We start from the raw sequence: 24,317 nt of genomic DNA on the forward strand, positions 1-24,317 counted from the left end.
TACATCACTGAGATAAACATATTTAGGTTTGTGTCAGTAGGGTGTGACAAACATTTCCAAGACAACGTCAAAGAACACAGATGAACAAAACGAGTCGACCACATCAGACATGTTTAACCAATTTATTCATGAACATACACGTACAGTTATTGAGTACATTAGTATTTTTGTAGCATAGCATTTTGCCTTGACAACAGCTGCTCAGAAGGACCCTACAGAAACCGCCTTCACGTCCTTTTTTTCCCCCGATGAACATGATCTGAATACTCCCTGCAGAATGAGAAGTACCCTGGCTCTCCACGGTGGACACGGCGCCGCCGCCCACCCAACACAACCAACGTTTGGCTGTTTCCACAACTAAAGAAGGCATTGAGGATGGAGTGGGAGGGAGGCAGGCTACGGTTTTCTTCTCGGTCCCCCCCTTTCCTGACTTTGAGTATTGCTCTGACGTGCTTTCCCTGTGGCCTTCTGGGTAACGAAGGAAAGGAGTTTTTTTGGGTGGGGGGGATAAGGAGGGGTGGTGGGTCATTGGCCAGTAACGATGGCCTTGTCACGCGTCCCCTCGCTCTTTCACAGTGATAAAAAATGAACCGAGACCTCAGGGGCTGGGCTGAGATCTGCGCGAGTCACCTGATCGGTCACATATTGGTGACGCCAAGAGGTAAATGTTATAAACTGATGGGGGGGAGGGAGGGGGGAGGGTGAACCTGGTTTCCTTTTCATTCACTGTGCTACATCTGCCCAACCCTGTTCCTGCGAAGCCTCTCTGAACAGGCCAAGTGTGCCTCCCTACTGGTACTTAGAGACCAGATAGCACACATTGAACTCTACAGATCGCCCAAAAGAAAAGTGCTGCTTTACAAGGAGTACTCAGACAGCTAACCAATGATAGGACGCCACCGGTACACCACACACTAGTACAAAGTGCTATAGAAAAAAGACGACAGCCACGCCACTTGCGAGCCTACGAGGAGCCTGAAGCACTGAGGCCTCGAGCCGGACCCATCCCGCCAAAACTGTCTCATCCTAAGAATTCTCTGGAATGTTAAAGAGACTCAACCAGGCTGTGCCGAGGCCCTGGGAGCGACCCACGATGCCACGAAGAGGTCGAAACAATCATTTTTAGTCCAGTTGAAGTGTTTTTTGAAGAGAGGTTTCGCCGACGGTGCCGGCCAGTCTGCTTACTGGAATGTATCGAGAGTGGAAAAGTAGTTGAGCACAAGTGGCGCAGGATGTGGCCAAAAAACTCCGGATCCCATGCTCAGCAAGATTAGATAAACTGGAATAGACACCCCGGCGGCGGGTCACCCCCCGTCTATCCTCCGTCGCTAGAGCTGGAAATGCTACAGTGCTTAGGCCCCGCTAAGAATAAAAAAATATTCACCTGGGACAACCGGAACCGAACCAACCTGGAACTTTGGTAGGAGGAAGAGGAGATGGGGGGGGAGAGGGGAAGGTATAAATTGCCGCGATGCAGTCTAAACCACAGCTGTTGTCTAAGAGCAAATACAACAAAAGACTTCACAAGAACCCAAACTAGTTTTTTTAGCAGTGAAGAAACAAGTTCATGCTTTTTGAGGGAGTATTTTTTTTTTTCCTGTATTCTATCTATCGTACAGAGAAGGAGGAAGAGAAGGAAAAAAAAACAGGTCTAGCAAAATACTATGTATATTGAGCCACACAGCTCCCAGTATATTACCATGAGTTTTTGTAACAAAAATCTTGAAACTTTTATTTTTTTCTTCAAATTCTCTACCAAGAAAAATACAAAACATTATAAGGCGGTAAGTAACTATTTTTTTTTTTTTTCTTTTTTAAGATGTGTTTTTATTTGTTTTCTTTTAATTTTGAGAAGCCGTTACAGTGCAGTTGATCCTCGAGGCAGCCGGGCCGGGCTTCACTGCTGCTTGCACTCAGCTGGGGGGACTGCATCCTTCTGGAAGCAATCACAGGGGCGGGGAGGGGAGGCGAGGAAAGGGGAGGTTTGTTAAGACGAAAGCCACTCCAAAACACGCACACACACAAACACCTGGCATACCAAAACCAGATCAACACACCGCAAAGCCGTTTCAAGAACTAAAACATCCAACAAGCTGCTGCTAAGTCTAACAACATCTGAAAAGTTCCTCACCTCCTGACTGTTTAACACAAACTACAGAACTCAAGATATGAACGTGGGGACGACAACACATTAAGATCAGACACTATGACAACTAGGGCTCATCATAGTAGCATCCTTACGAACGCTAGGATTACCAAAGTGGATTGAAACGTCACCGTCTCAATTAGGGGTGTGCGATATGACGATATTAGATCGTGAACGATTAAAATGTCTCTACGATCTGCCTTTCCAGCGAGATTGTAGAACCGTGCTACGGTGTACATTGCAGTTACTGGTAGTTTCAAGAAGGCGGCGCGCGTCAGTGCAGCAGCTTTTCGCTTCCTAGTTTGCTGCTCATTTGTGTGAATGCTGCATTTGCTTGTCGAGTTTTGTCAGGCAAAGTGTGTGTGTAGTCGTCGAGACTTAATCAACGTCGGATTACAGCACAGTACCGCCGTTACAAGCGACTTTCAAAGGACGCACAACATACCGGCGGACATTTCCGGATCACCGAGGTCTACGTGGATCGTTATCGGCTCCGAGAAGCGACGTAGAGAGAGGAAGCAGACGGGGATGCTGGTTAGGCTAAAGAAGCATCCACACAAACCACCGCTATCAAGCATCCTTCTCTCCAACGCCAGATCCATCGTTCACTAAATGGATGAATTGAAGCTGCAGATGGCAGCTAACAAGTCCGCCAGGGACTGCTGCGTGATGTTAATAACGGAGACCTGGCTTCACCCGCTGATACCCGACGCTGCTGTGCTGCGGTACAGTAAGAGCAACGTGGGACTGACCAATGGATTCATCAGGATTCATACGATGCCAGTATCTGCTTATTTTGTTGTCGCTGCTACAGGATAATAAATGTTGACACTTCAACAGAACCTCAGACTATTGTGCTCAAATCAATTAGCTGCCAAAAACAAAAGGAAACACTTGAGTAAATAAGGGGATGAGAGATAATTAAGACCCTCGTCATACTTGGGGTAGGGCGTCCTTCCAGCACTACACACTTGTGAAGGTGATGGCACGCTGCAGCTGCTCTCCATGGCCCGCTGCCACACTGACTGAACAGCGTGAGGTCATTCTAGATATTGTGCAACACATTTGGCCACGGCTGAACTCCCGACAGTCGAGTCCAAAAATAGTGCGAGACAAAGTTTTACACTGTGCTGTTGTTTTCACTAAAATGCCCAAAGTAACAGCTTCTATTTCAGACTACAGTCTAGCGTCAGGTGAGTGTTTTCTGCTTTTTATCTGCTGCTTCATTTGAGTCTATACAGAGGTAGAAGGAAGTTACCGCTTTTATTGTTGTAGTCAGAGTAACGTGACGTCATATCCGTTCCGTATCCGTCAGCCAAAATTAACCGCAGCGACATAGAAGTGGATACGACCTGCACCCTCACATGATAAATCCAGCGTGGTAAACACTACACATCCAGTAAAGTGTGGAGACACTTTGGGTTTCATACATTGACAGGAAAAACAGAACTAGACATCACGGCTAAAGCTGCATGCTAACTCTGTCACGGACAGGAAACATTATAGTATTGCCGTAACGTTTCGGTCGAGCCGGCCACCACTCTCGTCTTCGTGGTCAAATGGGCCGACGCTACGACTGTAGAGCACCCATATACTGACATTTATGTTAAATGCATTGAAACGGCCCAGATGGAGCTGACCATGGATGGATAAAGAGAACGGAGCTGACGGGAGAGCTAGAGACCACCTTGGAGAAGTTAGAGGAAGTAGACACGTGGGACTACGTCCGGTTTTCAAAATAAGGTGTTAACAAAGGGAACTGTATATACAAAATACATCTATGTTAATGGGTTATGTTCACCAGAAGTATAAAACATTAAATGTAAATGTAAATTAAAAAGAAAATACCACTAATTAGTGAGGGAAATGTCTTTATTCTTTGATTTTTGGGTTGCTGGATTATAAATAATTCCTGACAATGACTGATATATTTGACTTCAGGACATCTCTGACTACATATATGCTGAAAATCAAACATTTTTACTGTGTTGATTTAGATATTATATTTAGATAGTCCCTAGAAGTGTAAGATTAAACTTTTTCCCATGGTCTAGTGTTAAAAAGTGCCAGTGTCAAAGTGCCAATAAATCGTAATATCGAATCGCAATACTTAAAAATCACGATATATATTGAATCGGCACCCGAGTATCGCGATCGTATCAAATCGGGAGATAGGTGGATCGTCCCAGCCCTGCTATGATGTTGCGTCAGTTGTTTTTTTCTGGTTTTTATCTGTTGCATCAATCAAGTTTCAAATGAAAACAACAGGAAGCGGGCCATTATTTCTGACAATAAGAGCACTCTTTGAGAGATAAACACTATTGGCGTTTCTTGTATTGGTTAAGCCTTATTTAAAACACAAACAGCCCTGCGAGGCAGTTACCCCCCCAGCATTAAAAGCAATCTATAGAGGAACAAAAAAAGGCAGCTGCACAGAACTAATGTGAACAGGAAGGAGGATAAAAACCATGGACGAATGGACCGATGATGTTTAAATGAGTATTAAAAACAACCATCCATAAACAAAGCACAGAATTCATGGCAGACAAATCCTCCTCCTGACAAAAAACTCAAAACTAGCCTGCGCTTGTTGACGGGGACAAGTTCAACATGGTGGAGAGAAAGAAAGAGAAACGAAAAAGGGGAGGGCTGGACTAGCTTCAACATACAGAAATAATACAGGTGCAAATGCAGAAATCACTATGGGTTAAAGCTCAAAAAACCAACAACAAAACCGGTGGGTTAGTAACTCGGGAGGGTGCAGCACGGCGGCAGAGGAAGAGGAGGAGGAGGGTGCTCATGTAAGGGTGTGGGGGGGTGCAGGGTTTGATGGATGGAGGATGGAAAAACAGGAGGAAAAAGGAAAGCAAAAGCCGGGAGAAGGGTGAGGAGGTGGGATGGTAGTAAGCTGACAATTCACAAGCTGTACCTACCAGGATAGGGTTATTTTTCTACTGTCACCACTTAAACCTAGTGAGGAAAAATTTAAAGAGTAGCTGACAAGAGATGCCAAAGTGACTGGAGATGAAGCAACATTAATGAATAGGAGAAAAAAAAAAAAAAGCAAAAACTAGCAGAATACAGAATGTCAAAGACGTTTTTTTTGTTTAGCAAAGAAAAGCAAGAGGTCATGCTCGTTTCTTATCGTGTCGTGTCAAAGCTGCTCCAGTCTACGTCATAAAAAAACTCATTTGTCTTGTTGCTTGCAGTTCGTTAAAGCTTGCACAGCTTTTCTTCTGTACAACTGTTTATTCACCGTTTTTCCGCTCCATTACCTCCATCAGGAAGCAGTGAAGCAGAAATGATCAGAGAATAAACAGAGCCTGCAGGAGAGGACCCCTCATTTATCTGTCTCAGTCAAATTACAGTAAACATCTGCAGGTTTGAACTCAACTGTGTGGGTGTACTTTTACTTTTTTTTTATTATAAATTAATCGTGCCAAAGTTTCCTACACAAATAATGCGTTTGAATAAGGTCAAAATATGTGGGTAACATTTCACTGATGTCCTCATCCTTCTCTTTAAGGAATACTGGATCTGTGCGTTGCATAAGGTTAAGGTTCAGGTTTTAGTGACAACATGCAACAGTCAGACTTAAAGGGATAGGTCGGATGTTTTGAAGTGGGGTTGTATGAGGTACTTATCCATAATAGGTGTATTATATTATATATTATATTACCTACCTGCCTTTATCTTGCTGTCGACAGCTCTATTTTTTCTTTGATAAGGCGACACTGAACAACAAACCTGTGTTGAAATCAGCAGGATGAGAGTTACTAACGTTAGCTGTTAGAAGCCGGCGGGCAGCGCTGTTGTTTGGATAAATAGCGGAGCTGCTAACGTTAACATAGGTGCCATTGAGTTATTATTATGAGACGTTCACGGTCTGCTCAGAAAAATGACAATTTGGCGAAAGTAAATTACAACGTTATCAGGATGTGTTCAAATATAATCTTGTTAAATTAAGTTTTTGGTGAGAAACGTGAATAAATCCAGTTGTTTGTAGGAGATGTTTTCACATCAATATAAAACAGATAGAGAATTATGACCCGTTTAACTTCATAACTTACCAAGATTTTTTTTAATCAAAGCAAATATTTAAATAATCATAAACATTTGAATTGTGTTTTATGCAAATAACTACTATAGATGACAATAGCAAAGTACAGTACAGTACTGTGTACAGTACCCTCCCACCCCCCAAAAATAGAGCTCCCCGGAAGCTACAGTGTAATTCAACGGTGTCATTTACCGTGTATATAATGTTTTTAATGTTAAATATATCAAACATTGAATGACATCAGATCTAAAATGTTATTCCTTCATTTAGCGCAGAGATTTCAAAAGTGGCAGACAAAAAAAATACTTGTCTGCCACAGTGGCAGGCAGTGAAAAAAGGAAATTTCAGACCCTGGTTGTGTCCATCTCAACAGATGCCGCACACAGGCAGCCTGCGTTTTGGTTCGCTTGGAAACGGTCCGAGACACCGGCTGTTTTGGTCGACACCAGAGTACGATTACTGCGTTCAGACCGCCCAAACAAACCGCATCAGAGGTTGATTAAAGCAGACTAAATGTTGGCTTGTGAAAGCGTCCTAAAATCTGTTTTTCTGCTGCCACCCCCGTTCACAGAAGTACATTGCTTTGCTCCCGTCTGTTTCTCCAAACTCCAACTACTGTAGGTAATACACCGACTATGCAGAAGTACCTCATACAACCCCACACAAATAATCTGACGGGTGAAAGTAATTCTGAAAATACAAGTTGAGGATCTGGTTAAGATGTTGGTGAAGAGGAAAAATATCTACTGGGAGTGTTTATTTTTTTTGTCTGGAAGCCAAATCAAGATCACGACAACAAAATAAAAGCTGAAGCAAACCAAAAAGCTGGTGTACAATGAGATGCATTTGACAGTATGTATTCTGTATGTTGAAATCTGACAAGTCAATTTAACACAGCCGTTCTCTAACCTGCAGCTCACTGGATGGTACAACGCCAAACGTTTGTCTTTGTAACTTTAAAAGGTTCTGAGAGCTCAGTGACCCACAGCAAGAGCTGCTTGACTGTTTTTCAAAGAGCATCCTGAGCCAACAGAGTTGAGAACAGCTGAGTCAGGTCTTTCTCAGGACACCAGAGATTCTTTAGAGAGAGGGAGGGGGACGTGTGATCTCACCTTGGGATCGTAGTCGGGGTCGTTCTCCTCGTCGGCCTCCTCCTCTCCTTCCTGAGCACACAGCACAGAACAACTTCAGACTACAGCCACAATTAACCCCTTATCCACCCGTCTATCACAACACTAGAACCAGACATCTCTTGTAGGTTGAGGTCAATTGTTTTCATACATTAACTTGTGGCTTTGAATAGTCTCACCTCATCGTCCGCCTCCTCTCCCTCTTCATCGTACTGTAAAACACAAACATGAAGATTAGTTAGAACAGCTGAACCTGGCTTCATGTTTTTCTCCCAAAAGCCTCATATTTTATTCAAAGAATACATCAGAGTGGCACAGGTGGCGCCCCCTTTTGGGGGAAAGAAAACAGTAGGTCTCAGACTTCAATGTAACGGCCTCGTTTACAACAAGTAAAGACAACCCCGACACTCACATCGTCGTCGTCATCCTCTATGGCCTCTCCTGTGAAGTAGAGCACAGCCCGAGGTACGATTCGCTCACGGATGAAGTGGCCAATTTCAAAGTCTGCGGCCAGAACCGCCTCCGAGTCCTCATCCTGAAGATAAGACAGACCAGTCACAGTTCATTTATAATTTAAAAACAGCACTAGTAACTAGGTTTTATCTACAGCATTCAACACTTTGGACCTGATTCTAAGCTTGTCAAATAGATCCTGAACTTAACAAATATGACTAACAAATCACTGAATATTAGTTTGCATCTAAAAAATAAACTTATTTATTGTTGAAAGTGTAGAGAGGTACGGTGACTCACCAACTCTCCATTTTCTGGAACTGTAAACAAGCGGAGAAAGTTGAAGTTAGTTAAACCATGCAGAGCAGAGAAAATGCTAAATGTACCAGTGAACCCCGGTAGAGGCTGAATAACATCTGTGCCCCACCGTCATCCTTACCCTCTGGTGGGGTGAAGAAGTTGAAGAAGGAGTCGTTGGGGACCGTTTTGGTGACCGTCCTCACTGTGCCGCGGCCCTTGTGCTTCTGTTTCTTCTTGATTGTTTTCAACGTGACGTTCTTGCCCTTCGTCCACTCAATTGTGCAACTGTGGTGAAACATGAAGAGCAGGAGGAGGAGGACGAGGATGAGGAGGAGGAGGAGGAGGGGAGGAAGAGGAGGAGGAAGCAAGGTCAGTATCCAACATTTTAAATGTGAAATCGAAATGACATCTGGGGGGTTTATCTAGCTGGGGAGGTTGTCAGATATCCACTTAGAATTCAGAGAGATTCAGAGAGAAATGTTACAGCGGTGCAGCTCATGTTTCTTGTTGAAGGGGTGTTTTATTAAATAATAATGATGCCTTATAAGTTATGAGCTTATAAACAGTTGAGATGTCACGAGAACCGACACTTCGGGACCAAGTCGATGGAAAAATTCTGAAAATGTGACAGTACTCGTTTTTTTTACCGTCAGAGCTTTAGAACAACGGCCTCTCGTCATCCCGGGGACTAGGGATGTTAATAATTAACCGTTAAACCGACATTAAGCATTTTAACCGATTAACGCTATCAGTTAAAAGAAATATTAATAATGAATTAAAATGCTGAGCGGCTCGTCACTTTAAGGAGAAAAGCTGGTCCACCTTAACAGCCCACCTTAAGAGGCGGAGCCGGAGTTGCAGGATACAGGAAGTAGACTCCGGTCTCTCCAGCTACCTTGAGCGGAGGAGTTGTAGTTTCATAGCATTTATTCACTGACAAATAAACTGTACACACACACACACCGTTACACCTACGTTCACAGCTAGAACGCCACCAACAACTTCACACTCGCCACCAACACACACGGTCTGTCCGACACTTGCTAAAGTTACGCAGATTACGTGTGTGGCGGCGGCGAGCACGAAGCCTCCGGCAACGCTGGAGCTGCTAACGTAGCACAAACACACACACTGTTTGTTCAAACGAAGACAACACACAACAAAAACTGAGTGCTGAGCTCACCCTGTGCAGCACATGATCTCTGGTCCGTCGAAGGAGAACGGGTCGGTCTCGTCGGGCTCTGACCTCATCTTGTAGGTTTTCGTCAACACTGTGTTTGTGAAGAAGTCGTTGGCCTCGAAGTTGAACTCTAACGTGAAGCTCTGGAGGGGGGGAACGAATGAGATCACCATTACAGACGGCTCAACGTTAACCGACTGGTTTCCAGCTATTTAACACGAGTCGTGCTCACTCACCATGGGCTGTCCTGGATCTGAGAACTTTACTTTAATATCTTGTAAATGTTTAAGGATGGGTTCATCGTGTTCCTGAGGAGAGAGAGAGAGAGAGAGAAGCACCAGGTGAGCATCCTGTATTCCTTGATGTAATATACCATGTTTTTGTCATACATCCATGTTCTACACAACTCCGCCAGCAGGTGGAAGCAAACCCTGATTTTTCATATAGCTGGAAGCAAACGCATGTGTGTGACCCATTTTCAGCTTTCAGCAGCCGTCTGGGCGAACCTACCTGCAGCATGTCACTGAGCAGGTCCACGTTTTTGAAAACCGTTAACCAGAACTCCGGGATGCCTTTGGGGTCTTCCTTCTCCTCGTCCTTCTTCTCCTCCTCTAACTTGGCCTTCTCCTTCATCTCGTCCTAGTTAAAAAGGAAGACATTTTCTCTTCAAAAATAACGCTTGCTCGACAAACATATCACACCATATGAACACAAAGAGCTGTTCACCACCTACACCCACAAAAAGACGCATTGGGGATTAGATGAAGAAAGTGAGCCAGCTCCATTTAATAAGAAAAGGTTACAATAGATGACTACACCGATTTCATCAACTGAACGGCTGCCTTGCAACACAGACATCTGAAATCTGTGATAGTGACTGACTGATTCCTGTGTTCTTCCTTTATTAGCTGCATGCTCATTCTGTTCTCGGTGAGACTCTGAGCTAACATGCATGAAATGAAAGAAGAAGAGAGCTAGTCAGACAGGAAGCATGCAGGTGTATACGTCACCTGTACCTGCTTACTTACTGTCAGCTCTTCCTCCTCATCTGCCTTCCATTCACATTCCTCGTCCGTGGGCTCATAAGCTGCTTTCACTATGTCACTTCTCTGTGAAAGAAGAACAGGAGAAAACAATTTGAGTTAAAGTTTGTACCAGCGGCACCCAAGTAATGTATATTTACATATATCATCTCCTTCTGAAAAAAGAAAATTAGGGCTGTCAATCACGATTAACATACTTAAATCCCGCACATTTATCTGTTCAAAATGTACCTTAAAGGGAGATTTGTCATGTATTTAATACTCTTATCAACACGATGTACACCACTTCTATGTGACATCTACTGCTGACCTGCCATCTCCCCCTAAAGACCCCCTGGACCCCTCAAAAAATGACAAAAACAGGTCTATTGTGGGTATCAGAGGGTTGAAAAGGAAGCTGAATTGTGATGCTAATCTTTTAGTTTATGCTTTGAGGAAACGCTGAAAGTTTATCTACAAAAACATACATACTCACAAGTAACCGAATATTATTTCAGCCTTACCAAATGTTGAAATATGCTTCTATAACACAGAGGTGCACAAAAAAACATAGCTGCAGAAATACAATACGAGTACTGAGGTCACAATAAAGGAAGTGTATACATGACTTACTTTGTCGAAGAGGGGCTGGTAGAGGGCCGCGTACTTTCTCTCCAGTTCATGGACTTCTTCGTAGAACTTTGCCTCAATGTGGGCACATTTGACCTGCAGGTTCTTGAGGGCGTTTACACGTCTCTTAACGACCTTCGGTAAACTGTGGGACGACAGACATGAACACATGAAATCCTGGCATTCTACCCCTTCACTGCACTTATTACACTTCTGACCAATTATGTAAAAAACGAAAAAAGTACACTAATGGGACTAAAGTCGTGGGAGTTTGTGCAGCCCCTATCTATAATCGGAATCCCAAAGATATTACTTTGTGATCACGCATTTCTTTTGCTCCTAAATAAAAATTAAAAAAAAGAACAAAATGTGCTTAATGGGGAGCAAATTGTATCAGAGAGGACGCTGCCTTGGAAGTTAATCTGCTGAGAGCTTTAGAGCAGAGCGGCACTCTCCCCAGAGCATCTCCAATACGCCAGGGTGGCCTCCCAGCAGGTACACACTGTCAACTAACTGAAACTACGCCAAGAACAGCTTTTATTGAGATTTGCTTCACTTAACAGCAGGAGCGAAGAAATGATGTGTTACTTCTACACACAGATTTATTGGTTGATGCTTGAGGTATTCGTGGCCTGGTTCATTGTGTGGATGATGCAGATGATGCCCTAACAAACACATGATTTCTTATGCTTACTTTACAGCATTCATTGACTATACCTGTACCTACGGTGGTTACATTGTAAATTTAAGATATTAAGATGTAATCCCATACCTTTGCATTTAATTATTAATAACTAGCTTAGTGTCTGTTTAATCCTTTAATCCTAACCTTTTCTTTCTGTTGTTGTTTTGAATGTTTAATGTTAGTTCCCTCATCTTGCTTGTGCTTGAAAATAGCAAATGTCTCCATCGTCAATACTACACAGGGCACCCAAATCAAGAACACTCACTAATGAATAGGATTTTTGTTGATGCCATAAGTGTTGTTGGCAGGCTAGCATCCAGCTCTAAAATGGAAAAAAGCTACAGTGCTGCAAACGTTGTAGCAAACGTTCATTTTGCATGTTTTGCTGTGTTAAAAAATTAAATTATTTTAGTCTGAGGTCTCAGACAGCCTTGCAGGGAAGCTGGTTGAAATCCTTGAAACATCCATCAACATCAACCAGCTTTGAGAGCTGGAGCGAGGCTGCACAGAGTCAAGTTTCCCTGCAGTATGGGAAATTAAGACGCCTGCGCTATCCTGGCATGGGGATGTATGTTTGGTCCCAAGTGCTGGGATGTTGCAACTGGTGAGTTTGTCGGCGACTGCCAAATACTTGACAAGTTGATCAAAGAGCTGCTTGCTGCTGGTTCTGCTGAGAATAAGGGAGCAGTGGGTGGCACAGGCCCCAAGCAGCCAAGACACACGACCACGTTCACTACAGCATGTCAGACTTTATACCTCCTGCACCAGCTCCATGACTAACAGGTTAAAATAACCTTAAGAACAAATATGTGACCCGCTCTATCAAAATGAGTCGGATGTCGCGGCAGCGCATTCTTGTAAAAGCACGTTTTTTTATGAAAAAGTGTGTTTTGGGTTGTTTTTTTTTTTTATGCGTTTCTGAATAAATAAAGTCTCAGCTTTAATACAAAGTAAGAATCGATGTAAAATTCAAATGATAAGTCTAGTTTTGAAGCTCTTAAACATAAGTTGTCATAAAGTTTTTACCGGAAGTCTGCTGTATTGACGCGGCTCAATAGAGCTGGGTGACAGAGGAGATAACGGGCTTGACAAGATGAATTCACGTGAGGAAAACATCGCTCGACTTTTAAATTAAATTCCTGTTAGAGGTGCTACATCTGACGACAACTGGACCGACTTAAATTCAGATTATTTCACCGCACCGGGTCGGTTCGGACGCCCTGCTAACGCTAGAGGCTAGGCTAGCTCTCAATCAGCTGATCAGGACGGAGAAAGAGAGTTGGAGGAAGGCGAGGAGGAAGATATTCCACTCATGGCTGAGCCGATGATGGCACACAGTGTCTCTGATTAAAGTTATTAAATCAGGACAGTGTTAAAGAGACTGAGATCGCCCGGCCGGGAGTACCAGTGTAGCTGCAAACTGTAAAACAGCGCCGCTCTCTACACCGGAGGAGATGAGAGAAGACGCGACCAGATGAAAGAAATGACTGATGGTAAGTTGTTATAGTTAAACTACACTATCCTTGTTTTATCTGTTTGTTTTAAAGACTTTTAAAATCCCTAGAGCAGGCTAAGAAGCATTAATAGCAGCTAATAATGTGTGTGTCAGTGTGTGTAGTCTATAGGTGCCTGTCTGTCTCAGGTGTGTCTCTCTTGGAGGATATCATTTTAAATAGCAAAAGAAATAGCTTAATGTATAGTAAAATGATATGTTGTATATTAATCTGATATCACATGGTGAATAGGCTATGTTAATGAATATAGAGCTGTATTGATATGATAATGATCAAGCCTCGTTCAACAATGATTCAACATGATTTAGCCAGCCTAAAATCTTTGAGATGACTTGATTTTTAACTTTATGCTTTTCACTTTATGTCATTTTGTAGATGAGAAACATCTGGATCTCCTTGAGAAGATCAGCTCCCATATGACCCTGTCAAAGGATACAGTGAGCTCCAGAAGAAGCCAGCAGAATGTGCACAGGCAACACATTTCATAGTCTTTCTATTATATCTATATTTCTATTATATAATATTGTACATACATAATATGTACATAACATTTGTTCATATGTTATCCATTTTCTAGTATGTTTTTTTATTGTTTGGATATGGACTGTGCATGTACCTGTATGCACATGGCTCCATATTTAATATTTTTAATTGTGTGTTCTTCATATAATTATATTGAAATAAACATATATACTATATATTATATCATATGTACAGTATATTTTTTATATATTTTATCAATTTTATTCCATCAATTTTGGATTCTTTTCTACATGGACTTCTAGCCCTATCTACTGTACTGCTCGTGGTCATACGCGTGCACGTGGCCACGTGCACATCACGTGCTTGTGACTATGTGCACATATATGCATGTAAGTATGTGTAGGCTACATTATGAAATGTTGGGTGTCACTTTTGACCAAAACATATTGTGTTCATTTAGACTTGAGTCTTAATAAATGTGTTTTAATCAATGCAAAAAATGGCTGAAAATGAATTCTTATCTTTAATGCCCTTTTTCTCAAAAGTAATGTTTCATGACAGTCGAACTTTGAAAGAGCATATCTCATTGAATATTTGTCGTAGAAAGATAATCTTGGTATTGCCATAAAGCTGAGACTTTCCTCTTTACAGTCAGACAGATAACTCAAAATGTGTTTCGGGGTCAATGTGACTCATAATGATGGAGCAGGTCACATATATACTCACGACGTCTAGAAAAAGTGCATCTGCCCTCTTGGACTTTCTCATGATAAGAATTTGTCACCTGACCAATAGGCTGGTGCCTGAGACAATAACATAAGTGTGTCATATCCAGGCTTTCATCAGTGCCAGTACTCTCAGGCGGCCTCTGCTGACCTCTGTTTTCTTTCTGTCAAAATAAAGCCAAACAATGGCTGTGTGTAGTAAACAGGCTGCTGGTTAAGCTGCTCTACACAATGTGATGCCTGTGAAGCTGCGCCAGCTTCTCCTCTTGCCTCTTCCTGCTATTGAGATGATTAGTAATTGACCTAACGTGGGCTGAGACTTGACATTATCCTCACTTGAGCAGCTCCACAGTGTGAAACATGGCTGTAGCCTCTGGATGGGCTCAGACATTCAGTGGCTACTTCAACGTCTCCTCACATCTGGATTCACCGGCTTCATCTTTTACTGGAATATTTCTGCTAAACATGAATATGACTCAACTTCATTTTTTAACTTGATTTGCATAAAAGCATTGCTACTCAGGAACTAGCATGCAAGTGTGCAATTGGATCAAGCAAAAACATCCAGCTACCATCCAAGTGTGAGTGAATTATTACAACCAAACATCCACTGTGCAAGTTACTGAGAGTTTTAGATTAAAAACAAATCTATTATCTTTTTTTTTGGGGGCATTTTCCATTTTTTTATTGAGAGGACAGTGGATAGAGTCTTGAAAAGGGGGGAGGGGGAGAGAGAGAGAGAGAGAGAGTGGATGCGGAAAGGGCCACAGGCCGGATTTGAACCCGGCGCCACAAATCTATTATCTTGATTTTATCTGTTATACTGTAATGACAGATAATGTTATGATGTAAAATGTGAAATATGTAATAGTGTTTACAAGCCGTTTGCTAGAAAGTATAACAGCATCATCCCTCCTTTAGAGTTTGCAGACACTGAACTATGCTGCAGCTGTAGAAGGGGACACGCTGCATTAACGTGTTCTAAGATTAAGTTATCGCCAACAACAGGATTATGTCTCACCTCTCCATGTACCCCGACGGCGAGCCGTTCAGACCGTCCAGCCTCTCCTGCAGAGCAGCCAGGATCTGTGGATTCTGCATCATCTGCACGGTCAGCTGACGAGCTGCGAACACAAACACATACCGTAAGGTCAAAAAGTGCAACGTGAAGGCAGTTCAATCAACCTTGCTTACAGTATCGCAATATATTGAATCGTTACCCCTGTATCATTCGTTAGAATTGAACTGGAGTGGGAAGTTTGATTAAGTTAATGCTCAAATATGTAAATTTATGCAGGACAGGTATCATCAGCAGCAGCAGCACAAGAACATCATTTTTATTTGTTCTAGTCAGTATTATAACTTGATCCTTCCTGCGATATCCTGAGTCATCCTGAGCTTTACTGCACATCTCAGCACTGTGTGTGTTTACCAGAGTAAAGTAAGGAGGGTGGAGCAGAATGTGAGAGCATCTCTCAAACACATTTAACACCTTTGTTGTGTGATTTCAAGTAAATAAAAGGTAAACTGAACTGTCTGGTTAATATTGCTATTGTGCTGCACAGTCACAAGAGGACGCAGTCAGCAATAAAGGAGCGCTCTTCCTTTGTGCTCACCAGACAGGTGACAGATGGTACAATCCAAGTGTCCGACACATTGCTTGCTTGCACCTATCAAAGCTCAGCCAGATCGCTGCTGGCAGGTGAGAAGATTAAAGAGATTGGAAGTCACTTTTCTCTGTTGGCACATCCCCGAGCATTTTGCTTGTAATGTGTTACCAGCTAGCACAGATCGGCTGTCCAAGACTCCGCGTCCAGTCAAATAAATACACCTGTGCTTGTCTGAATTCACACAACACAAAGCTGTTGGCTGGATGCAAAACATACATCAATGCACATGCTTTTTTGAGGTGATAATGAGGGGTACCAAACTCTGTACTTAAAAGGGACCCCTAAAAAGGATACTATACCCATTATCTATCAACACTCACTGCCTACATGGCTTGGAAGGTGACATTGTAGATTATTCTTACAGGATGTAAACAGCTTAAATTCACTCTTTAATTGTAATGTCTACATATTTGCTCAGTGGGGGGAGACAGTATCACAAAATCCTCTTAAACCACTCCAGTAACATACGTTCACATCTGAAACCCAGCTGACCGTAGCTGCCTCTCTCTATCAACGAGGAAACGTCACTTTTTCCAGTGACCTTTTACGCCCTCAGAGCTGCTGAGTGTTTGCTCCTCAACGACGGTGGTGGATTATCACTTTAAGCGTGCTCCCAGATGAGCTCAGGGATGCAAACGCATGTATGGTGAATAGGGTCGTTAATAATTAACCGTTTATAAGCATTAAGAATTTTTTACCAATTAACACTATCAGTTAAACGGTTGAAAGAAATATTAAAGTTCAGTTCAAACTTAAGAAGCTTCTTGGATGAGAATTGAAACGTCTTCAAGAATCTAAACCAAGTCCAGTTGCTGCTGATTTCCTCTACAAACGCTGTTTAAATAATTTGCATATAATAATCAAGTAGTCCTCTTACAGTGTTCATTTCGGGTCTTTTCATACATGAAAATATACGGTAAAACATTTTAAAACTGTTAGACTAACGTTAGTTAAATTTCTGTTTAGTTTTTTACTTTACTCCCGTGATAATTTGCCTCGCGGACCATCTGCTTTCTAGCTGGATATGTGAGGCTGATACTGCGTGCACATTGATCTCATGATGGGGGGAAAAAAGGGGAAGTTCCACACATGCATTTACAGGTAGAACATTTATGCATTCCCATTTCTGAAAAAAAAGAGAAGCAACACTTTCTGCATCAGTGAATAGACTTGAGGACAGGGTTGGATGTTTCTGTATAATTTACACTTTGTTTTTAACAGTTCACTTCCACGTATCTTACGAGCTGAGATTTGTGACTCACGGCAGCCCTGATGTGTTAATGTGTGATATATATTAACGAGAGTTTGCACTCATATTTGTAACCGTGTATTACTCATGTACTAATAATCTCCCATCAGCTTCCAGACCTCATGTAAAGCTTTCCTGAGAGTGTGCTCGCCATGAAAGATCAGTCGTAGGCAGCCTCCTTTCAAGTCTAGCTTTTAAAAGACTATTTCAAACTTGTTATAAATAGACGAGGCCAAGCGGCCATCTATATCTATCCACGATGAGCCGGGGAGTAGGCTAATATATGAGAAAACTGTCTGAATCATTTATTGAGCATCAAAAGGGATGCATAAACAGCATCAAGATCCCAAAATAAAAACGGATTAGTGCCTCCCAGCTCTGAACTACAATTCAGAATCATGTCACGCAAATAACTGCTCAGTTTCAGCACCAGGCTGTAGCACACACAGTTCAGGGTGTTACTACTGGAGTGACATTTAGAAATGATGATTTACAACATTTCATATATCTAAACTATGCCTTTACCTCTACACAAATTAACATTAACAGTGTCATTTGCTTTTTAAAGACGTCTATAACTTTACTTACACATTGCTCGCAATGACACCGTCAGAAATTTGTACTGCAGAGAGACCTACCTTTGCTGTTTTCATCTTCTCCCGTCTCCTCCTCTTCAACTTCCTCCACGTCTTCCATATCTGCCGGGTCCATCTCAGCCTGGTCTTTGCTGCTCGGGGAGACACAGAGGGGGAGGAAGACAGAGGGGAAGGTCAGCCAAAACACACACACACACACACCACAACAATTCAGACTGCTTGAGTGCACGGAATTAACACCGGTCGCCAACTACTTCTGGCATGTTTAAGGTGAGGCTGCCAGACACTTTTGGCCACCCTCTCTGCTGCTTCCAATATGCAAATATTGATCTCCTTTATAATTCTAAAAAGATTGTTTTGGTGAAAGTGAAAAATGAAGCTGGGAAACCTGTTTAGTCCAAAATTATCCAGGACAAAACTCACAAATTCATGATGGAAGCTTCAAAGAATAAGTATGAGAACGGTTGGTTGAGTGCTTGACTGTGCAAATCAGCGATAAGCTGCAGCCCTACTTGCATGCCTTGCTCAAGGGCACATTGGTTGGTAATTGACCCTTTGCTAAGCCCCGTCCCCCCGCTGCTACTCTATCAAGCTGTCAGCGCTACCATGGAGCCCGCACTGTCACTCCCTGCATAAATATGTAGCCAATATTTATAAAGAATTAAAGCGATTTCAGAGAGACATACAGACATAAGGGTCTACAATATGCGTTTAACGGTTATATCAGGATGTCAAACTGATTCAGCAGCAATAACGGGTTAAAAAGATAAAGATAGATGCTAAAGTCTACAGATCACAGTGTGAAAGTGAGCCGATTGACTTCCAAATGAGGGAACCAGAAGAGCTAAAATGCTAACTCATTTCTGGGTTTTCTCTGGGCACAGCTTCACAAGCATGGCCTCTCATCCTACTGTCAGTCTGCAGCACAAAATGAAAATCAATGGCTAACAGTGGAGCGTGTGTGTGTGTGTGTGTGTGTGTGTGTGTGTGTGTGTGTGTTTTAGGGAGAAAGCATCCATCCTGGTGTTGTGTGACAATTATTGGAGCATCACCCCTGATGGAACGATGTTCGGGTCATTCACTCAAACATTGTGAGCTATCTTGTATGTGTGCATTTAGCGTGTGAAACTGTCCCGATGCAATCGGAGCCCAGGCGTGGCGTAGACTTAGTAAACAACCGTTTCCATCAGGGCTCATTGAGGGGTGGAGCCTGCTGCACTGTCATCCTGTAAAACCTATGGGTTTAATCACGTTGTATGATGTTGCTATCACAGAGGGGTGTTTTCCTTTCAACTGTCACAGACCACCAGGGTCAGCTTCAGCGCGGCATTAGACCACAAGAGGAGACCGTTGGCGGGAGAGGCCAAGTGTTTGACACAGAGCAGCACTGATAGGAGATGTACTTACTTGTCGATGTCTGCCATCTTAGCTGAGTCTTAGGTGATGCTAAAAAGAGAGAAGAGAAAGTTAATTAGTTTAGAAATACTGGAGGACTCAAACTAATTAGTTTTCACTCACATTTGACTGTCACAAGATCTGGGTCAAACAGCATTGGCAAATAAACTCCTGATGCTAATTTTAAGATGCTTAAAGTATTACAGGGGAAGTTAGTAACACATGATTGACAGTTCAAAAAAACAGCCACAGAAGTTTTTGTAAGTAGTAGAAACATGCATTAAGAAAGAACATTTTGTAGCCTCCATCAATCTGGTGCACTTTGAGAGCAAAATTAAGATGTTAGATCTAAGAAGAAACATGTGCTCTTGTAAACAATTAGCATACAATCACAAACACATTGGTTGTATAGATATGAATGGTGATGACACGGCAAAAAAAAAAAAACTCATCGCCGCAACGTCTAGGCAAGGGGTGCTGTAAAGCGCCACCTTCACCCTACAGTAAGTCGTGGTGCACCACAAAGGCGTAATACCTACCCACCACAATATATGAGAGAGAGGCGGCCACTTGATCACTCCATATATATGTATGAATGCATTTTGCCTTAATTTTTTGCTTATAACTTTACATTTTTCTTGTTATAAACTCAAAGTTGAATGTTTTATTTAATTTTAAGCTCAAAACTTTACATTTTCCTTGTCAACTAAACTTAAAGAAGTTGAACATTTAATTTCATTTTGGCGTTTTGTTTAATTTTTTGCAAATTGGCATCATGTGCTCGTATATCACACTTACAAAAACGGCAACCGGCCTTCGAATCGTCACCCACTTGAGGGCGAATCCAATCTTAAAAGTCCACTCTTTTTTCCCCCAGTCTTTGTTGTACTTTTTGCCATATTTCACCCACTTAATACCTGGCATTGTTAGCCAAACTCCCATCAACCCCGCAAAGATTTGTCTCACAACAACACGGATCCTGCAACAGAAGAAACTTAGACTGGTATAGAGGAGAGACAGGAGCAACGAGAAACAAGCCCAAACAAAACACAACCTGCCAGTCACTTATAATAAGCAGACTTGGCAACTCTGGTGGGAAGCCGTTAATTGTAATTTGAATAATTGCACAGCCCTACCATATACCAAACGTCCTCTACCGAACAGTTCAATACGAATACACGTACCGCTACACCCCTAGAGCGCACGGTCCGTCAAAAATCACCTGCAGCAAATGTGACTCGCATTTCAATTGGGTACATACTATGGAAAAGGTTCCTAATCCTGGTCTTAGACTGCCACCTTGCCATCCTGTCAAGCCATTAATTGCATTCACCTTTCATCCCAGGGGGTAAACAAGCCCTATTAGACGGTGACACTTAACAGCAGCACAGCTCTGAGTCCCGAGGTCTACAACTCAGAACCTCTGGAGTCATACCTGATCAGAAAATCAGTCAATGAGATGAAACTGTTTTCAAAAAACCAACGAAAGCCTTTAAAGATTTCTTTAAAAAATGAGCTGGACGGATATCCTTTTAGCAAAGCCATCATATCACCACCATCTCTCTATATATTAGCTGGCCTACATTCAGCTAATACAGCAAGATTATTCAACTACAGAGCTGATGTGACAGTTCACTGGGCTCAGAGCAAAGTCACGTGGCAGATCAAATTGTTTCTTCTGCCATACGGGGGATAACTGATGGAGAGAGAGAGCGGTCTGCGTGTTGACTGATTTGTGGCTTTAGTCGTGTCTCATTTCACGATGGAAAGCTGTCACTTTTTTTTATATGGAAATACACTTTCATTTTTAGTCAACAATGGTCCAAACGAACTAAAAGGGCACAGCATGAAATGATAAAAGCACATATGCCCCATATCGCACTACAATATCTAAGGTAAGATGACACCCACCACCACAGCCATCTTGTATTCTCTAATATGCCAAATTATTGATGGGAAAGTACTGTAGAAAGCTTTTAGCAGCAGCACACATTGCTCAAATATACTGTCGTTGCGCAAAATGTGATGTCAGGGTGTTTCTAGTTGGGGTCAATACTTGCTTTTTAATGGGCAAATGTAATTGCAGGTAAACAATCTAATATGGACAAACTGCTGCAGCATTTTCAATTAAAGCGGCAGTAGGCAGAAGGTTTTTGGTATCATTGGGCAAAAATTCCATAATAACCTTTCAGCATATTGTAATTCAAGTGTTCTGATAGAAAACTAGACTTCTGCACCTCCTCATGGCTCTGTTTTCAGGCTTTAGAAAATCTAGACTAAACCAATCACAGGTCATTTCAGAGAGAGAGCGTTCCTATTGGCTGTTCATTCAACGGGAGGCAGCTGTCAATCACTCGCGAACTCCGATCAAACGTTCAAACTAGGCAGCGCTGATCAAATATGAATCAATATTCTGTTACTGTAATGCCTATTTCTCGTGTAAAAATGTTTTCAGATGATTGAATGCATTTCTGCCATGTGTGACTGCAGAAGTTCCTAGAATACCTGGACATGTTTAAAGCAGCAGTAGACAGCAGTGCATGAGACAGGTAATCTGAAAAGATATCATCTGCCTCCGGTGTCCTCCGGTGGTCCTAACGGCACCTGCAAGATTCCACAGACTGGAGGAAAACAACCAATCGGAGCCGAGCTCCGTCTCTGAGCAGCTGTCAATCACTCGCTAACTCCAACCAAACAATCAAACTAGGCAGCGCTGATCAAGTATGAATCAATATTCTGTTACTGTAATGCCTACTTCTCTTTAAAGCCTAAAAACAGAGCCATGAGGAGGTGCAGAAGTCTAGTTATCTCAGTTCACTTGAATTATGTCATGCTGAAAAGTTATTTAATAATAATATATTGCTCAATGATGCCAAAAATATTCTGCCTCTTGCCACTTTAAGTATCTCCATCATGCCAAAATGTGTCATTTCAACAATGTAGATCTGGATAAGGATAACACTCACATCTGACCTGTCCAAGTGATGACTCATGATATGAGACACACTCTGTATCTTTTATATCTCCATTATTGTTTTTATAATTTTGTATACCTTTACCTCTCCTGTGTTTCACTCTGTTTGCTGATGTTGCTGCTTTGACACCTGAATTTCCCTCCGGGGATTAATAAAGGTTCATCTTATCTTATATCTGATATATTTGGCACACATTACAGCTTCAACTAGTCAGTTTGGCATGCCAAGCATGGACAAATTAATCATCCTATGTCACAAAATAAAGCCAACAAATACCAAAAATAGTCCCATGTTTTCTCAGATCTGTGCATGAACAATATTAACCACATGGTTGTGACCTTTTAACTTTGTGGAGACAAGCCTTTTCTCCTAATCCAACCAACCAATGTACTGTTACCAAGCACCGCCCACCAGCCGGGTCACACACTTTCTCATTTTACAGCTAGACAGTTACACTATGAGATGTTTCTGAAAACATTTGAGGCTTGAAATAAGCATTACAGTAACATAGCATTGATTCATATTTGATAAGTGCTGCATAGTTTGATCATTTGATCACAAGCTAGATTTGTTAAAGCCTGAAAACAGAGCCATGAGGAGCAGAAGTCTCGTTTTCTCTCAGAACACTTGAATTACAATATGCTGAAAGGTTTATTATGGCATTTTTGCCCAATGATGCCAAAAATATTCTGCCTACTGCCACTTTAAGCCAAAATGTGTCATTTCAACAATGTAGATCTGGATAAGGATAACACTCACATCTGACCTGTCCAAGTGATGACTCATGATATAATGAGACATATCTGATATATTTGGCCCACATTACAGCTTTTAACTGCCAAGCATGGACAAATTAATCATCAGCTTATGTCACAAAATATATAGTCCCATGTTTTCTCAGATCTGTGCATGAACAATATGAACCACATGGTTGTGACCTTTTTAACTTTGTGGAGACAAGCCTTTTCTCCTAATCCAGTATAACACTCACATCTGACCTGTCCAAGTGATGACTCATGATATGAGACATATATTTGGCACACATTACAGCTATAACAAGTCAGTTTGGCATGCCAAGCATGGACAAATTAATCAGCCTATGTCACAAAATAAAGCCAATAAATACAATTAATAGATCTGTGCATGATTAATATTAACTACATGTTGTGTGACCTTTTTAACTTTGTGGAGACAAGCCTTTATTCTGCTCCTAATCCAGCCCAGCGACCACGTGTTGCATGCTCTCTAGTCTACAGCAGCTCCATCAATGACTGACACAAAAAGACCTGCAGCCTGCTCACTCTCTCTCTCTAAAGCCACATTTTGCACTTTCATTTGGACCAAAATGAAGCCAGCAGAACCTGTTGAAACCTTTATCACCTCCTCTGACTGTCAAACAACAGAAAGGTTCATCCTTTAGGCTAGTTAACAGGCTAACTTTAGCCGGCCTGCCTCTGGTCTTGTCACCGCACTGCCTCTCTATCTAGCTTCAGTGCTACTAGCTGCGCACTACTTTGAGCTAGTGGGAGGAACATCGACATGATGGTGCTTTAAGATAGAATATATGGTCCAGTTATAAAGTAAATGGTGCCAAACGGTCCAGTACTATGCTATATAATCCGTTATGTAATAATAACACCGGCTCTGTAGCTTGTTATCCTCCAGAAAGAATAAGGTCAAGTCTAAAAAATCCCAATATACTAGAACATGTGTCAACAAATGTCGAAAAACGCCGTCAAATGTCGTGATTAATCCAGTAACGGACATTAACGGACACTTAACCGTTAGAACCGTTGGTTTATTTTTTTTGAATCGCGTGTTAACTGACATCATGGTGGAGCCTCAATGGCTGCCGTCTGTCTTCCTCCGCGGCGGTTATAGTTAAATATCAGCTAAAGAAGATGGTATTTAACATATAAAAACGACGGATGACACATTAGATCGGTGGCGGAGATGTTGGTGTCCCTGTCCGTGTCCTCTTACCGTCGCTGGCTGCTGTGTGGCCGGAGGCGGTGGCTGGTGAAGCGGCGCTGCGCAGTGAGGAGGTCCCGGAGAAGAAAGACTCCGCTCGGATGGCGGTAAAAAGGGCAGAGAGATCCCGCCG

The 24,317-nt window shown here is 42.2% G+C and overlaps 1 protein-coding gene across 15 annotated transcripts; it reads right to left on the minus strand.

Annotated features, from left to right (window-relative positions):
- Positions 1-108: 108 nt before the first annotated feature.
- On the minus strand, positions 109-24,317 carry nap1l1 (nucleosome assembly protein 1-like 1). Of its 15 annotated transcripts, none has more exons than XM_074626330.1 (16): positions 24,197-24,317; positions 19,251-19,289; positions 17,886-17,974; positions 15,350-15,452; positions 10,925-11,066; positions 10,298-10,378; positions 9,780-9,908; positions 9,506-9,577; positions 9,273-9,412; positions 8,229-8,374; positions 8,090-8,109; positions 7,749-7,871; positions 7,516-7,548; positions 7,319-7,369; positions 5,080-5,116; positions 109-1,936 (listed from the first exon to the last, which is right to left on the minus strand). In XM_074626330.1, exons 2-15 carry the CDS (start codon positions 19,265-19,267, stop codon positions 5,111-5,113), a joined length of 1,152 nt encoding a protein of 383 aa, XP_074482431.1. In that variant the 5' UTR covers positions 19,268-19,289; positions 24,197-24,317; the 3' UTR covers positions 109-1,936; positions 5,080-5,110. The 15 variants fall into 15 exon arrangements, with proteins under 15 accessions (XP_074482431.1, XP_074482421.1, XP_074482420.1 ...); XM_074626320.1 differs by lacking the exon at positions 5,080-5,116 and adding an exon at positions 5,830-5,893; XM_074626319.1 differs by lacking the exon at positions 5,080-5,116 and adding an exon at positions 5,830-5,893 and having other exon boundaries at positions 8,217-8,374.

The sequence above is a fragment of the Sebastes fasciatus genome, chromosome 23 (assembly GCF_043250625.1).
Source record: "Sebastes fasciatus isolate fSebFas1 chromosome 23, fSebFas1.pri, whole genome shotgun sequence".
Classification (NCBI taxonomy): Eukaryota; Metazoa; Chordata; class Actinopteri; order Perciformes; family Sebastidae; genus Sebastes; species Sebastes fasciatus.